This window comes from Salmo salar, chromosome 15, assembly GCF_965601325.2.
Source record: "Salmo salar chromosome 15, fSalSal1, whole genome shotgun sequence".
In the NCBI taxonomy this organism is placed as follows: Eukaryota; Metazoa; Chordata; class Actinopteri; order Salmoniformes; family Salmonidae; genus Salmo; species Salmo salar.
The window spans coordinates 33,159,104-33,176,640 of NC_138305.1; the positions used below are offsets into that span (position 1 = coordinate 33,159,104).

The 17,537-nt window shown below is 46.6% G+C and overlaps 1 protein-coding gene across 1 annotated transcript in view; it reads right to left on the reverse strand.

Annotated features, from left to right (window-relative positions):
• lpgat1 (lysophosphatidylglycerol acyltransferase 1) overlaps positions 1–17,537 on the reverse strand; it is a 92,261-nt gene that overhangs the window by 19,594 nt on the left and 55,130 nt on the right. The window contains exons 4-5 of the mRNA XM_014143983.3: positions 16,901–16,996; positions 13,700–13,985 (exon numbers count right to left, since the gene is read on the reverse strand). Of these exons, the coding sequence (XP_013999458.1) occupies positions 13,700–13,985; positions 16,901–16,996 (382 nt within the window). The remainder of the gene's footprint in view (positions 1–13,699; positions 13,986–16,900; positions 16,997–17,537) is intronic.

Genomic DNA, 17,537 nt, shown 5'->3' on the forward strand with positions numbered 1-17,537 from the left:
CTTGTCCTCTTGCTCAGTTGTGCACCGGGGCCTCCCACTCTTTCTATTCTGGTTAGAGCCAGTTTGCGCTGTTCTGTGAAGGAAGTAGTACACAGCATTGTATAAGATCTTCAGTTTCTTGGCAATTTCTAGCATGGAATAGCCTTCATTTCTCAGAAGAAGAATAGACTGACAAGTTTCAGAAGAAAGGTCTTTGTTTCTGGTCATTTTGAGCTTGTAACCGAACCCACAAATGCTGATGCTCCAGATACTCAACTAGTCTAAAGAAGGCCATTTTTATTTTATTATCAGGACAATAGTTTTCAGCTGTGCTAACATCATTGCAAAAGGGTTTTCTAATGATAAATTAGCCTTTTAAAATGATAAACTTGGATTCGCTAACACAACTTCCCATTGGAATGTGGTGGTTGCTGATAATGGTGATGGTTGCTGATAATGGGCCTCTGTAGGCCTATGTAGATATTCCATAAAAAAGTGACCTCAAACTTTTGAACGGAAGTATATATATATACTGCTAAAAAAATAAAGGGAACACTTAATCAACACATCCTAGATCTGAATGAAAGAAATAATCTTATTAAATACTTTTTTCTTTACATAGTTGAATGTGCTGACAACAAAATCACACAAAATAATCAATGGAAATCCAATTTATCAACCCATGGAGGTCTGGATTTGGAGTCACACTCAAAATTAAAGTGGAAAACCACACTACAGGCTGATCCAACTTTGATATAATGTCCTTAAAACAAGTCAAAATGAGGCTCAGTAGTGTGTGTGGCCTCCACGTGCCTGTATGACCTCCCTACAACGCCTGGGCATGCTCCTGATGAGGTGGCGGATGGTCTCCTGAGGGATCTCCTCCCAGACCTGGACTAAAGCATCCGCCAACTCCTGGACAGTCTGTGGTGCAACGTGGCGTTGGTGGATGGAGCGAGACATGATGTCCCAGATGTGCTCAATTGGATTCAGGTCTGGGGAACGGGCGGGCCAGTCCATAGCATCAATGCCTTCCTCTTGCAGGAACTGCTGACACACTCCAGCCACATGAGGTCTAGCATTGTCTTGCATTAGGAGGAACCCAGGGCCAACCGCACCAGCATATGATCTCACAAGGGGTCTGAGGATCTCATCTCGGTACCTAATGGCAGTCAGGCTACCTCTGGCTAGCACATGGAGGGCTGTGCGGCCCCCCAAAGAAATGCCACCCCACACCATGACTGACCCACCGCCAAACCGGTCATGCTGGAGGATGTTGCAGGCAGCAGAACGTTCTCCACGGCGTCTCCAGACTCTGTCACGTCTGTCACATGTGCTCAGTGTGAACCTGCTTTCATCTGTGAAGAGCACAGGGCGCCAGTGGCGAATTTGCCAATCTTGGTGTTCTCTGGCAAATGCCAAACGTCCTCCACGGTGTTGGGCTGTAAGCACAACCCCCACCTGTGTACGTCGGGCCCTCATACCACCCTCATGGAGTCTGTTTCTGACCGTTTGAGCAGACACATGCACATTTGTGGCCTGCAGGAGGTCATTTTGCAGGGCTCTGGCAGTGCTTCTCCTGCTCCTCCTTGCACAAAGGCGGAGGTAGCGGTCCTGCTGCTGGGTTGTTGCCCTCCTACGGCCTCCTCCATGTCTCCTGATGTACTGGCCTGTCTCCTGGTAGCGCCTCCATGCTCTGGACACTACGCTGATATATATATGTGTGTGTGTGTGCGCATGCGCGGGTGTGTGCGTTACAAATTTAAAGATCAGATGGAGGAAGAAGAAAAAGATTGTTAATTTCCGCAGGTCTTTTAGACTAAATCACTTAACTGCACTTGGACAACTCTGCTGTCTCAAAACGTTGCTAAGATGAACACAGCCAGAATGAAAGAAGAGTTCTGTTGCTGTTCAACAGAACAGAATGCCGCAGCCCGTCTGGTGTTCAACCTTCCCAAGTTCTCTCACGTCACCCCGCTCCTCCGCTCTCTTCACTGGCTTCCAGTTGAAGCTCGCATCCGCTACAAGACCATGGTGCTTGCCTACGGAGCTGTGAGGGGAACGGCACCTCCGTACCTTCAGGCTCTGATCAGGCCCTACACCCAAACAAGGGCACTGCGTTCATCCACCTCTGGCCTGCTCGCCTCCCTACCTCTGAGGAAGCACAGTTCCCGCTCAGCCCAGTCAAAACTGTTCGCTGCTCTGGCACCCCAATGGTGGAACAAGCTCCCTCACGACGCCAGGACAGCGGAGTCTATCACCACCTTCCGGAGACACCTGAAACCCCACCTCTTTAAGGAATACCTGGGATAGGATAAAGTAATCCTTCTAACCCCCCCCCCCCCCTTAAAAGATTTAGATGCACTATTGTAAAGTGGTTGTTCCACTGGATATCATAAGGTGAATGCACCAATTTGTAAGTCGCTCTGGATAAGAGCGTCTGCTAAATGACTTAAATGTAATGTAAATGTAAACATCTATTCCTGCCTGGGCAATGTTGAACATTTTGTATCAGGCCAACAGTGTTCCCATCTCCATGAGGGTAACAGGGATCTGGTTCTCGGCACAGTGAAAGCCGAGCTTGCTGCCAGGTATCTGAAACAGGCGTGGTGCCAAGCTATCACTACCTCCCTGTGATGCAGTGACAAACAATACTGTAATGACAGCACAGCCATTCATTTGATACCACATCGCAGTAGCCTGGATGCTGTAAACAGTTACAGAGGGAGCATACACAGGGTGTCCATCTCAAATGGCACCCTATTCCCTATACAGTGCACTACATTAGACCAGGGCCCATAGGGAGTAGTGCACTAATAGGGGAAGTGGGATGCACACATGGACAAAGGTCTCCCTGACAATGAGGCTAGTCAGGCCATGCTCTTAACCAATCAGGAGGTTCCTGGGTTAATGGATACCTGTGATTAGTCACTGAGCACGGGAAAATCCCATACACAGCTTATCAAAAACCAAAACGCATAGCACCAAGCGAGTCATCAATTAACTGCCGAATGCGTCGTCATCCTTATTGCCCTGTACCTTGTACAAGCGGCCATTAAGACTACAATGTTTCCCCTGCATTTCCATATCAGCCCGTTTAACAGCAGTTACCAGATTGGCGACCATGCTTCGGTTGAGTGGCTTGATTAGGCTGAACAGGCCAAGCCACCAGCGAGAAGCTCGGCAGTCATTGGCTCTGGGTTTACACAGTCTCTGTTGTTGTGCGACTGTCTTTATTTACCCCGGGTGACAGAGGGGCCGATACACAGCGGTGGTGGTGGAGAAGGCAGCGAGCTGTGTGGCTGATACACAGCGGTGGTGGTGGAGAAGGCAGCGAGCTGTGTGGCCGATACACAGCGGTGGTGGTGGAGGAGGCAGCGAGCTGTGTGGCTGATACACAGCGGTGGTGGTGGAGGAGGCAGTGAGCTGTGTGGCTGATACACAGCGGTGGTGGTGGAGAAGGCAGTGAGCTGTGTGGCTGATACACAGCGGTGGTGGTGGAGAAGGCAGCGAGCTGTGAGGCTGATACACAGCGGTGGTGGTGGAGAAGGCAGCGAGCTGTGTGGCTGATACACAGCGGTGGTGGTGGAGGAGGCAGCGAGCTGTGTGGCTGATACACAGCGGTGGTGGTGGAGGAGGCAGTGAGCTGTGTGGCTGATACACAGCGGTGGTGGTGGAGAAGGCAGCGAGCAGTGTGGCTGATACACAGCGGTGGTGGTGGAGGAGGCAGCGAGCTGTGTGGCTGATACACAGCGGTGGTGGTGGAGAAGGCAGCGAGCTGTGTGGCTGATACACAGCGGTGGTGGTGGAGGAGGCAGTGAGCTGTGTGGCTGATACACAGCGGTGGTGGTGGTGAAGGCAGCGAGCTGTGTGGCTGATACACAGCGGTGGTGGTGGAGAAGGCAGCGAGCTGTGTGGCTGATACACAGCGGTGGTGGTGGAGAAGGCAGCGAGCTGTGTGGCTGATACACAGCGGTGGTGGTGGAGGAGGCAGCGAGCTGTGTGGCTGATACACAGCGGTGGTGGTGGAGGAGGCAGTGAGCTGTGTGGCTGATACACAGCGGTGGTGGTGGAGAAGGCAGCGAGCAGTGTGGCTGATACACAGCGGTGGTGGTGGAGGAGGCAGCGAGCTGTGTGGCTGATACACAGCGGTGGTGGTGGAGAAGGCAGCGAGCTGTGTGGCTGATACACAGCGGTGGTGGTGGAGGAGGCAGTGAGCTGTGTGGCTGATATATTAACATCAAATCCCATTTCCTCCGAGTGGCCCAATATCTGCCTGTGTGAGTCAGCAGAGTGAGGCTGTAGGCACCATCAGGGAGGGTGAGAGAGAGCGCGATAACGCTGTGCCTTTCATCAGCCAGGGATACAGATGCTAATACAAACTCACACACGCTTATACAAACACATACTACACAGACTATTCCAAACACTCTCACACACTACGTAATAATAACACGTGTTGTATATAGTGCAGTTCAAGAGCCCAAAGACTGTTTTACACTAACGTGAATATTCAAACACTCACATGCACTATAAGCGTGCACGCAAACACGCGGTGGCAAAACATTAATAAAACCAAAAGCTTACCTTGACTTTGAAGAGTTCCAGTGTTGGAAAAGCCATAGCCAGCTAGCTAACATAGCATCCCTCTCTGTTTGAGCCAGGTGTTTGAGTAGGCTAAACTAGCTAGCTGCATTTTCTAGCTAAGTGAAAGTAAAAACAAAAAATACAACCAAATATAGCTAGCTCTCTCGCTTCTCCTTCATTTTGGAAGAAATTAATTTGTTAAAAACTGTTCAACTGTTGTCTTTTTGAGTAAACTACTCACCACATTTTATGCACTGCAGTGCTAGCTAGCTGTAGCTTATGCGTTCAGTACTAGATTAATTCTCTGATCCTTTGATTGGGTGGACAACATGTCAGTTCAAGCTGAAAGAGCTCTGATAGGCTGGAGGACGTCCTCTGGAAGTTGTCATAATTACTGTGTAAGTCTATGGAAGGGGGTGAAAACCATGAGCCTCCTAGGTTTTGTATTGAAGTCAATGTACCCTGAGCAAGACAGAAGCTAGCTGTCCTCCGGTTACACCATGGTGCTTACCCTCAAGAGTTGCTGCTGAGGCTACTGTAGACCTTTACTGCAAAACAGTGTGTTTTTAATCAATAATTTGGTGATGTGAATATACAGTGCCTTTGGAAAGTATTCAGAGCCCTTTACTTTTTCCACATTTTGTTACATTACAGCCTTATTCTAAAATGGATTAAATAAAACAATTTCCTCAGCAACCTACACACAATACCCCATAATGACACATCAACAACATGTTTTTAGATAAAAAATGTTAACCTTATTTACATAAGTGTTCCTTTGCTATGAGATTCGAAATTGAGCTCAGGTGCATCCTGTTTCCATTGATCATCCTTGAGATGCTTTTACAACTTGATTTGAGTCCACCTGCGGTAAAATAAATTGATTGTACATCATTTGGAAAGGCTCACACCGGTCTATATGAGGTCCCACAATTGACAGTGCATGTCAGAGCAAAAACCAAGCCATGAGGTCGAAGGAAATGTCCATAGAGCTCCGAGACAGGATTGTGTCGAGGCATAGATCTGGGGAAGGGTACCAAAACATTTCTGCAGCATTGATGAGATGGCGCCGGTAGAGATGGCAGCTTCGCCCTTTGGAAACTGTGCAGTATTTCGTTTTTTTATGTATTATTTCTTACATTGTTAACCCAGAAAACCTTAAGTGTTATTATATACAGCCGGGAAGAACTATTGAATATCAGAGAGATGTCAACTTACCAGCACTACGACCAGGAATACAACTTTCCCAAAGCGGATCCTTTGTCTGCACCTCCCAGAGCATTTGAACTGATTCCAGAGGCCGACCCAAAACAACGCCGCCGGAGGAGAGGGTACCGGAGCGGTCTTCTAGTAAGGCTTCAGATGCGCGTACACCACCCTCCGCTTATGAGTATATTACTCACTAATGTCCAGTCCCTAGTTAACAAAGTCAACGAAATCAGGGCAAGAGTTGCTTTCCAAAGATATATCTGGGATTGTAACATATTCTGTCTCACGGAAACATGGCTAGCTGGGGACATGCTGTCGGACTCCGAACAGCCAACGAGATTTTCAGTGCTTCGCGCTGACAGGAATAAACATCTCTCTAGTAAGGAGGAGGGCGGGGGTGTATGTTTCATGATAAACGACTCATGATGTAATTGTAACAACATACAAGAACTCAAGTCCTTTTGTTCACTTGACCTAGAGTTCCTCACAATCAAATGCCGACATTATTATCTCCAAAGGGAACTCTCCTCAGTTATCGTTACAGCCGTGTATATCCCCCTGCAAGCGCATACCAAGACAGCCATCAAGGAACTTCACTGGACTTTATGTAAATATATCCTGAGGCTGCATTTATTGCTAATTTGAGAACAAGGCTACCTAAATTCTATCAGCATATCGATTGCAGTACACGAGCGAGTAACACGCAATGCATGCAAGGCCCTCACCCGCCCTCCTTTTGGCAAAACAGATCATGACCCCATTTTTTTCTCCCCTGCTATCGGGAGAAACAAACAGGAAGCGCCCGTGGTTAGGTCTATCTAATGCTGGTCTGACCAATAAGACTCCACGCTTCAAGATTGCTTCGATCACATGGACTGGGATATGTTCCGGGTAGCCTCAGACAATAACATTGACGTATACGCTGACTCGGTGAGCAAGTTTATAAGGAAGTGTATAGGAGATGTTGTACCCACTGTGACTAATAAAACCTTCCCTAACCAGAAACCGTGGATTGATAGTAGCATTCATGCAAAACTGAAAGCACGTACCACCGCATTTAATCATGGCAAGACAACTGGAAACATGGCCGAATACAAACAGTGTAGTTACTCCCTCCGTAAGGCAATCAAACAAGTGAAGTGTCAGTATGCTGTAGAGACAAAGTGGCGTCGCAATTCAACGGCTCAAACACGAGACGTATGTGGCAGGGTCTACAGACAATTACGGATTACAAAAACAAAACCAGCCCCGTCGCGGACAATGACGTCTTGCTTCCAGACAAATTAAACAACTTCTTTGCACGCTTTGAGGACAATAAAGTGCCACTGACGCGGGCCGCTACAAATGACTGTGGGCTCTCCTTCTCCATGGCCGACGTGAGTACACCATTTAAACGTGTTAACCCTCGCAAGGCTGCCGGCCCAGATGCCGTCCCTAGCCGCATCCTCAGAGCATGCGCAGACCAGCTGGCTGGTGTGTTTACGGACATATTCAATCAATCCCTATCCCAGTCTGCTGTCCCCACATGCTTCAAGATGGCCACCATTGTTCCTGTTCCCAAGAAAGCTAAGGTAACTGAACTAAATGACTATCGCCCCACAGCACTCACTTCTGTCATCACGAAGTGAGAGACTAGTCAAGGATCATTTGACCTCTACCTTACCTGACACCTTAGACCCACTTCAATTTGCTTACCACCCCAATAGGTCCACAGATGATGCAATCACCATCACACTGCACTATCCCATCTGGAATACCTATGTAAGAATGCTGTTCATTGACTACAGCTCAGCATTCAACACCATAGTACCCTTCAAACTCATCATTAAGTTTGAGACCCTGGGTCTCGACCCCGCCCTGTGCAACTGGGTCCTGGACTTCCTGACTGGCCGTCCCCAGGTGGTGATGGTAGGAAACAACATCTCCACTCTGCTGATCCTCAACACTGGGGCCCCACAAGGGTGCGTCCTCAGCCCCCTCCTGTACTCTCTGTTCACCCACGACTGCGTGGCCATGCACGCCCCCAACTCAATCATCAAGTTTGCAGACGACACTACAGCGGGAGGCTTGATTACCAACAATGACGAGATGGCCTACAGGGAGCTGGTGAGGGCCCTCGGAGTGTGGTGTCAGGAAAATAACCTCTCACTCAATGTCAGCAAAACAAAAAAGATGATTGTGGACTTCAGGAAACAGCAGAGATCACCCCCCTATCCACATCGACAGGACAGCAGTGGAGAAGGTGGAAAGTTTTAAGTTCCTCGGTGTACATATCACCGACAAACTGAAATGGTCCACGCACACAGACAGTGTGGTGAAAAAGGCGCAACAGCTCTTGTTCAACCTCAGGAGGCTGATTAAAATGTGGCTTGTCACTGAAAACCCTCACTAACTTTTACAGGTGCACAAATGAGAGCATCCTGTCAGGCTGTATCACCTCCTGGTACGGCAACTACACCGCCCACAACCGCAGGGCTCTCCAGAGGGTGGTGTGGTCTGCACAACACATCACCGGGGGCAAACTACCTGCCCTCCAGGACACCTACAGCACCCGATGTTACAGGAAGGCAAAACAGATAATCAAGGACAATAACCACCCGAGCCACTGCCTGTTCACCCCGCTATCATCCAGAAGGCGAGGTCAGTACAGGTGCATCAAAGCTGGGGCCGAGAGACTGAAAAACAGCTTCTATCTCAAGGATATCAGACTGTTAAAAAGCCATCACTAACATAGAGAGGCAGCTGCCTACCTACAGACTTGATATCACTGGCCACTTTAATAAATGGAACACTAGTCACTTTAATAATGCCACTTTAAGAATGTTTAAACATCTCGCATTACTCATCTCATATGTATATAATGTATACTGTATCCTTCACTATCTATTCTTTACTATCTATTGCATCTTAGCCACTCTGTCACCGCTCGTCCATATATCTTATACTTATATATTCTTATCCCATTCCTTTACTAGATTATGTGTATTAGGTTTTGTTGTGGAATTGTTAGATATTGCCTGTTAGATACTGCTGCACTGTCGAATCTAGAAGCATAAGCATTTCGCTACACTCGCAATAACATCTGCTAACCATGTGTATGTGACCAATAAAATTGGATTTGAAGTTCTTAAATGGAAGAAGTTTTGAACCACCAAGACTCTTCCTAGAGCTGGCTGCCTGGACAAACTGAGCAATCGGTGGAGAAGTGAGGTGACCAAGAACCCGATGGGCACTCTGACAGAGCTCTAGAGTTCCTCTGTGGAGATGGGCGAACCATCCAGAAGGACAACCATCTCTGCAGTACTCCACTAATTAGGCTTTTATGGTAGAGTTGCCAGATGGAAGCCACTCCTCAGTAAAAGGCAAAGGACAGCCCACTTGGAGTTTACCAAAAGGCACCTAAAGACTCTCAAACCATGAGAAACAAGATTCTCTGGTCTGATGAAACCAAGATTAAACTCTTTGGCCTGAATGCCAAGTGTCACATCTGGAGGAAACCTGGCACCATCCCTATGGTGAAGCACGGTGGTGGCAACAACATGCTGTGGGGATGTTTATCAGCGGTAGGGACTAGGAGGCTAGTCAGGATCGAGGCAAAGATGAACGGAGCAAAGTACAGAGATCCTTGATAACCTGCTCCAGAGCGCTCAGGGCCTCAAACTGGGTCAAAGGTTCACCTTCCAACAGAACAACGACCATAAGCGCACAGCGAAAACAATGCAAGAGTGGCTTCGGGACAAGTCTCCTGAATGCCGTTGAGTGGCCCAGCCAGAGCCCGGACTTGAACCCGATCGAACATCTCTGGAGAGACCTGAAAATAGCTGTGCAACGAAGCTCCCCATCCAACCTGACAGAGCTTGAGAGGATCTGCAGAGAAGAATGGGAGAAACTCCCCAAAAACAGGTGTGCCAAGCTTGTAGCGTCATACCCAAAAAGACTTGAGGCTGTAATCGCTGCCAAAGATGCTTCAACAAACTACTGAGTAAAAGGGTCTGAATATAATTTTTTATAAATTAGGAAAAATCTCTAAAAACCTGTTTTTGCTTTGTCATTATGGGGTATTGTGTGTAGATTGATGAAGAAAAAAAATAATTTAATCAATTTTAGAATTAGACAAAATGAATAAGACCTAGAATAAGGCCTAACAAAATGTGGAATAAGTCAAGGGATCTGCATACTTACCAAAAGCACTGTATTTAGTATAGTTTTATCTAAAAAGGATAACTTTAATGTTTCACCACTTAGATTTTTATGAAATTCACTAAGGAGAATGGTCCTCCACTTCCTCCTCTGAGGAGCCTCCACTGACAGTGTACAAAACATTCGGAACACCTTCCTAATATTGAGTTGCACCCCCCTTTGCCCTCAGAACAGCCTCAATTCGTTGGGTCATGGACTCTGCAAGGGGTCGAACGCGTTCCGCAGGGATGCTGGCCCATGTTGATGTCCTTTGGGTGGTGGACCATTCTTGATACGCACGGGAAAATGTTGAGCATAAAAAACACAGAGAACTGCAGTTCTTGCCAAAACAAAACCGGTGGGCCTGGCACCTACTACCATACCCCGTTGAAAAGGCACTTAAATCTTTGTCTTGCCCATTCATCCTCAGTTGTCTCAAGGTTTACAATCATTATTTTACCTCTCTCCTCCCCTTCATCTACACCGATTGAAGTGGATTTAACAAGTGACATCAATAAGGGATCACAGCTTTCTCCTGATCAGTCTGTCATGGAAAGAGCAGGTGTTCCTAATGTTTTGTACACTCAGTGTTAAAACTATGACTAGAGAGAGTCTCAATGAATACAACAACGAGCTGCTGTTTTTATGAGTACGTTTATGGATAAGTTCATATTCAGCACCAGGGCCATGCACAGACCTCCACTGGGACCTTTCCCCATGGACATTTATCCTGCCCCCACCCCCCAATGGACCCAATGGACATTTACCATTGATACATTTGTAAATATGTATATACTATTATTTGTATTCTTGTTCTTTAACCTCACACCTCCCACCACCCTGCTGCTCGCCCGATGGACATTCCCTCGGGGACATTCTACACCCCCCCTAATTTACATTGTACAGACGCAACGCAAATTCGCGATCCTGCGTATTTGCGTCAAGTTTATAATGGCAAAGGTACATAAAGATGACGGAATTCAGAAACGATGCCATTGTTTTAGCACTATGCACAGAGTTTTAAAACTATGGCGCACCAACAAATCATCTTGGAGCTAAAATTGGGATCATGTATACTGTGGTAATGACAATACAAACCAAAAAAAAGCTACAGAAAGCAATGTACAATACGTTGAACTTAGAAAACAAGGCTTTTGTGGTAAGTGCATGGGGGCCGCAAATGTTATAAACATCTGTTGTTGCGGGGCTGCACGACGCAATGACGCAGAATGGCCACGTTGTGTAGCTAATTGTAGTTCTTGCGTTGCATTACTGTATAGGGTATAAATCAGGCTTTAATCATCAAGCCCTTAGTATCCTCCATCATCATCAGTCCCCACCTATTAAATTACATGATTCTTCATTGGAATTTTTGTTTTACTTAAGAAGCATGTGTAACCGATGTGAAATGGCTAGTTGGTTAGCGGTGGTGCGCGCTAATAGCGTTTCAATCAGCGACGTCACTCGCTCTGAGACTTGAAGTAGGGTTTCCCCTTGCCTTGCAAGGGCCGCGGCTTTTGTGGTGCGATGGGTAACGATGCTTCGTGGGTGTCGGCTGTTGATGTGTGCAAGGGTCCCTGGTTCGAGCCCGGGTTGGGGCGAAGAGAGGGACGGAACCTACACTGTTACACATGTACTTCCATGCTTTTCAATAGACCTGGATGTATTTGATAGCTCAACTGTAAGTGCTGAGCCTCTTATTGAAGGCCACTGGAGTTAGCTGCATTAGCAACCCCCATGGTGGCCAGACCCCTTAGCCACGCTCACTCAATACTGCTGGCCCCAAAACTACTTTACAATTACTAGAAATGCAGCAGGACTCATTTAAAATGGATTTTGATCTTAAGCCAGGGAATTCCAATGTGCGTGCGTATGCCTGTTTGTGTGACGGGGGATTCTTGTGTGTGAGTGTGTGTGCTCTGCAGTTGTGCATTCAATTTAGTAGCTAGTTAGTCATCTAGCTAAGTGGTTAGCTTCTTCCAAAATCAACCATTCGCTTAGTAACAGCAGAGAACCCCCTCCTGCATCAAGAGCCTTGCTGGCTAATATTTGTTTTGTGCGTGAAGCAAACTGTAAGTAGCATTTTTGAGTTACTTGTACAAAATGCATTCTCATCAGCATTTAGTTAGCATTCTCTTTTGGATTTTACATGTACTAGTTAGCATTGCTAACCTTCGGGTTACAGAGTATCAGTGGCGTTTAAAAACAGCCCCCTTGTGTTGACTGCCGGTATTACCGAATATCCCAGTATGGCACAAGGTCGGTGTGAAGGTATGACAATCTGGATACCGCCCAAGCCTAGTGTTTGTGTGTGTCTGTCTGTGTATGCGTGTGTCTGTGTGTTTGTGCGGGTGTATGCAGCCTGGGTGGGGGGTAAAATAAACATGTCATTTTCAGAGCATTTTCTTAATTGCGGAGACATCCTCCCACTCAATCAGTGTATTTAGGCCTGGTCCCCAGAAAGAGAAATTACTCTACTGGAAACTGTCGCTGGGGGTCCAGGGAACCTCAGTTGCAATTTCTGGCTCCTTCATATATGTGACACTGCGTGTATCGCCCCCCCCCCCCCCAGCCCACGCCCTCCCATTTAAAACAGTATTCTCAGAGGGAACTCCAACAGAGAAGTGATGATTTGATGTGAGTATTCCGTCAACAGGCAGCCAGCTCAATACAAAACTCCCATTTGATCAAGATCTGCACTACACATTGTATGTATAGGAAGAGTGACAATATTTACAGGAACAATATGGTTGTTTGAAAGAAAAACGGTCAATATTTATCAAAGAGGCTACCAGTGAAAAAACAGAGTTTTGGGAGTTGGATGTGTAGTTTACTGACAGTGTGACAAGATTTGCCCTGGGGAGGTATTTTGAAAGAGGTATTTTACTTGAAAACTAGGCCTACTCAACAACAAAATCATTAATCCACTTTTTTGATCTAATCAAAAGCTTAAGATAAATTGTTGAGTCTCATGCCAAATTCATATGTCTGATTACTACTTCAATACCCACAATCTCCTTCTCTCCCCCCCATTTGGAAAGTATAGAACTAGGGCGTGTTGTACTCTGGGAACCACAGGCATGGTTGATAACTGACCGGGAGAGTCAAAGAGCAGGAAGTGATGGATGGTGATGCGTCCTGATAACATCTTTTTCAGGAATCGGTGACTACCTGGAATCAGGTAAAATACCCTTTAAACCAGGGTAGGGTTGATTCGAATGGAAGTCAGTCAATTCAGGATGTCAACTGAACTTCCAATTCAATCATTGAAAAAAAGGGCACCAATGTTCAATGACTTCTCAAACTGAAAATGAGAAGCTGTATATATTACAATTATAATCGCTTAATAATTTCAATTGACCCCAACCCTGCTTCAAGCACAGGAGACCTTTGCTTGGTGAGCCCTGCAGGCTGACCTGATCCTAGATGACTATAATAGGTGAACAGATGGTTCTGTCTGTACCTGTCCCCGACAGTCTGACAGGATTGGGGGGGGTCAGAGTCCTCTCAGACCTCAGGTGACAAGAGATTTAGATGCAGTGTAAGGTGAAACGGAAGAGCGTGTGTGTGTGTACGTGTAGGGAGCTTCTGTCTTGACAGTGTGTTAACATGTGTCTCAATGTGTGTGTGTTGGTGTGTTTCTGAATGTGTGTGTGTCAATGTGTGTGTTTGTGTGTGAGAGAAGTGACAATTGTAAAAGAGAGTTTATGTATGTACATGGTGTGTGTGTGTGTTGGTTACCCACCTGACTGTCTGGGGTGCACCGTGCTGGCCTCCTTTCCCAGGCTGCCGTTCTCCTGCTGCGGTCCTAGGGTCTTCAGGATCACCTGGGTGGCACCTAGCCGCGGCAGCGTCACGTGCGTCAGGGGCGGTAGTGAGTTCTTCTTGGCGAACGCCTGGCTGGTTTCCCGCCGCTTGCGCAGGAAGCCGCCCTCCGGGAAGAGCACAATCCACTTCCTGTCGCGGCTGCGGTAGTACCGGTCCAGGTGGTCCTTTAGGTAGATCAGCTGCTTGTCCCGGTACGCTTTACCCTGTGGGGTAAACAGGAACACACAACAGGGGTGTCATGAGGGCGCTATCAGGGCTGTCTGCACAAGGGACAATGTTTAGATATACAGAAAATGTAAAGGATCCGCACACTAAAAGATTTAGCAAAAAGCTTCCGCTTTCATTTGTTTTATTCTTTATTACTGTGGTAGTGTACTGTACACAGAGGGAAAACATTTCAAGACGTATCACAGCAGAAAACTAAAATCTTATTGGACAAGTCCAGGTAGTCTCTGCGTGTTTCAAATCTTTTATTCAGTTTGGTGCCTAATGAACAAGTCACAACCCAGTTTAGAGGGTACACTACACTACAGTATCAGTGTAACACTCAGCCAAGCTACATTGAGATAAATGGACAGCAAGGTTCATATGAGCCGTGGTTACATTAGCAGTAGGAGCATTAGCAGTAGAGATAACACTAGCAGGGTTTGTGGATTGATTGCCAGTTAGGCCAGATTCAGAGGCAGTTTTTATTTTTTATTTATCCGTTATTTTACCAGGTAAGTTGACTGAGAACACATTCTCATTTACAGCAACGACCTGGGGAATAGTTACAGGGTAGAGGAGGGGGATGAATGAGCCAATTGGAAACTGGGGATTATTAGGTGACCATGATTGTATGAGAACCGGGGTTAACACCCCCACTCTTACGATAAGTGCCATGGGATCTTTAATGACCTCAGAGAGTCAGGACACCCGTTTAACGTCCCATCTGAAAGACGGCACCCTACACAGGGTCCCCAATCACTGCCCTGGGGCATTTGGATATTTTTTATTTTAGACCAGAGGAAAGAATGCCTCCTACTGGCCCTCCAACACCACTTCCAGCAGCATCTTATCTCCCATCCATGGACTGACTAGGACCAACCCTGCTTAGCTTCAGAAGCAAGCCATCAGTGGGATGCAGGGTGGTATGCTGCTGGCCAAATTTAACAGGCATCAACACACTGAGGCTGGATTCATGTGCCAGTATTGGGTTTCTGTATCTGTGTGATTAGTACGTGGTATGTTATACAATACAGTTATACATGTTGGTCAAGTTATGCATGTTATGGCATGTGTAGTGTCGGCATGTGCCTTCATGTTCGCCTCAATTTCTCAACATGTAGCAATCTAAACCCCAAAACTTCTTGCACAACCTTAAAAAATTATTTTGGACAGCTGAAGCAAGCAGACAATTTTTCCTTCAGGACAATTACCTTTTCTAGTTTGCATGTGTCGGCATCTGCCTTCATATTTGTATGAGATAATGCAAGTCCAAGTAGAACTCCAGGTACTTGGTACAATATGCAGTAGCATATTGATTGATTTGTGTGTGTCAGCATTCATGCTAGTGTGAGTGCCATGTGGAGCAGTCCAAGTAAAGAGCATAGTATGTAGTAATACATCATACCAGAGCCATATATTTCCATAAGATCTAAATATATGGCTCTGCATCATACTGTCTAGTGTTGTGTTATGGTTGTTGTGCAATTTGTCTTTTCATGCTTGTGTGTGTGCGATGCATGCCAGTCCGGTCAGTCCAGCCTAAGTAAAGAGCGTGGTGCCAACAGTGCAGATGTTCAGTGTGTGAGGGAGTGTGAGGTATTTGGAGGGAGGAATGCGAGCCACGTGACAGGAAGGCCAGAGGAGATTGGAGCTGCTGGGCCAGCATGCAACTGGCACTGTAACTGAATCAGCGCTCTCTCCCTCTCTACAGCACCAGTCCTCCTGTCCATCCGTCTCAGTCTGTGTCCACCTCTGCCCGTCGGTCTGTCTGTCTGCTCTCCCAGTCTGTTAAGGCCTCATGATACGATCACAATACTTAGGTGCCGATACGATAAGTATAGCGATTCTCACATTTCTATATGTATTGAGATTCAATACTGCGATTTAATGTTCCAAACATATTGCTCACTATATGTCTGCTGCAGAGAGACAAGAGATAGCATGATATAATTTGTTTTGGTCAGTCATGGAAATAAGTGCTGAAAACATGTTGGCTTTATTTAAAAAGAAGATGGAGAACAAGCTATAGGTTGAAAATATCCGTTTTGGTGCATTTACTTTATTGTTATTTTTACAACTCAATACTTGGGAGTCAAAGTATCGATATAATATCATCCAAAATAATATTGCGATATGTAACTATCCACCCCCCCCCCCATCGCTACTGTCAGTCTGTCCCCGTCCATCTGTCTGCCTGCCTCTCTGTCTTCTCTCTCCGTCTGTCGGTTCGTCCCCCAGGCAGAACACTGCTCTCTGTTCTGTTGTCTTCCAGCTGCTCCCACACTGCAGGCTGGGTCACTCCAGGCCAAGGGGCTAGACTACTGTACAGTACCACAACACTGCTCTACTGTCCACTGGGCCTGCCTGGCTGTTCCCTGTTAGAGGTGGAAGTTATAGCCGTTTCCTGCCTGGCTGTGTCCCTGTTAGAAGAGGAGGCTGTAGCCGTTTCCTTCCTGCTGCGCTGATATACTGCTCAGTTGGAGCGCATGGGTAATGAGTGTGTGTGTGGTAGGTAATAAAGTATATGTGTGTGTGTAAGTAGGTAAAGTGTGTGTGGTAGGTAAAAGTGTATGTGTGTGGTAGGTTAGCATTTTATTACCTATGGGACAAATACAAACATTGGTGAAAATATAAAACACATTTTTAGGCATTTTCAGATTTTTTTGAAGAGATAGAGACGATGACAGTGTGGAAAGATGGATAGAGGTTGTCAGAGTGCAGAAGGCCAGATTCAAGATGCTGACACTGTAGATGTGTGTGCCGGATGCTGTGGCATTAGTCTGGCTGATCTAGCGGAAGGCCACATAAAACGATATCTGATCACAAGAGCAGTTAGGTAGTTATCAGCCATCAGGTGGCGGCCGAGCAAAAGCCAGCCAGATAGATAGAGGTCTCCGAGAGTCTGTCTCACCTGTCTGATGAAGAAGTCCCCATGGATAAGAGACACCAGGCCGAAGTTAGTGTACTTGAACACATGGTCCATCAACCACATCATCTTCCTCACCACCTAAAGGACAGAACGGAACAGACTGTGGTCACACACTCTATAGCCATAAGTCTGGACACACACACACACACACACACACACACACACACACACACACACACACACACACACACACACACACACACACACACACACACACACACACACACACACACACACACACACACACACACTCACACACACACACACACACACACACACACACACACACACACTACGTAGCCAGAGATGCGTCTGTGCGCACACACACAATCTATATAGTCTAAGTGATTTCCAAGATGGCGTAGCAGTCAGACGTCTTTGTCCTGTCGTGTCCCTTGTATATATCTTTTTACATTTTTTTCTTCGCATATCTTTTTAAAATATTTTCCTAAACCTCAACTTCTAAATACTCTCCTGCAACCCGCCTCACCCAATGTGGCGTGGATCTGTTTTTGTTTTTCTAAAGTATTTCTATTTACTTCGGATCTGGAATCCCTCAACTGAAGCTAGCCAGCTAACTACCTACCAGCTATCAGTCAGCAAACCATTGCCAGCGGTC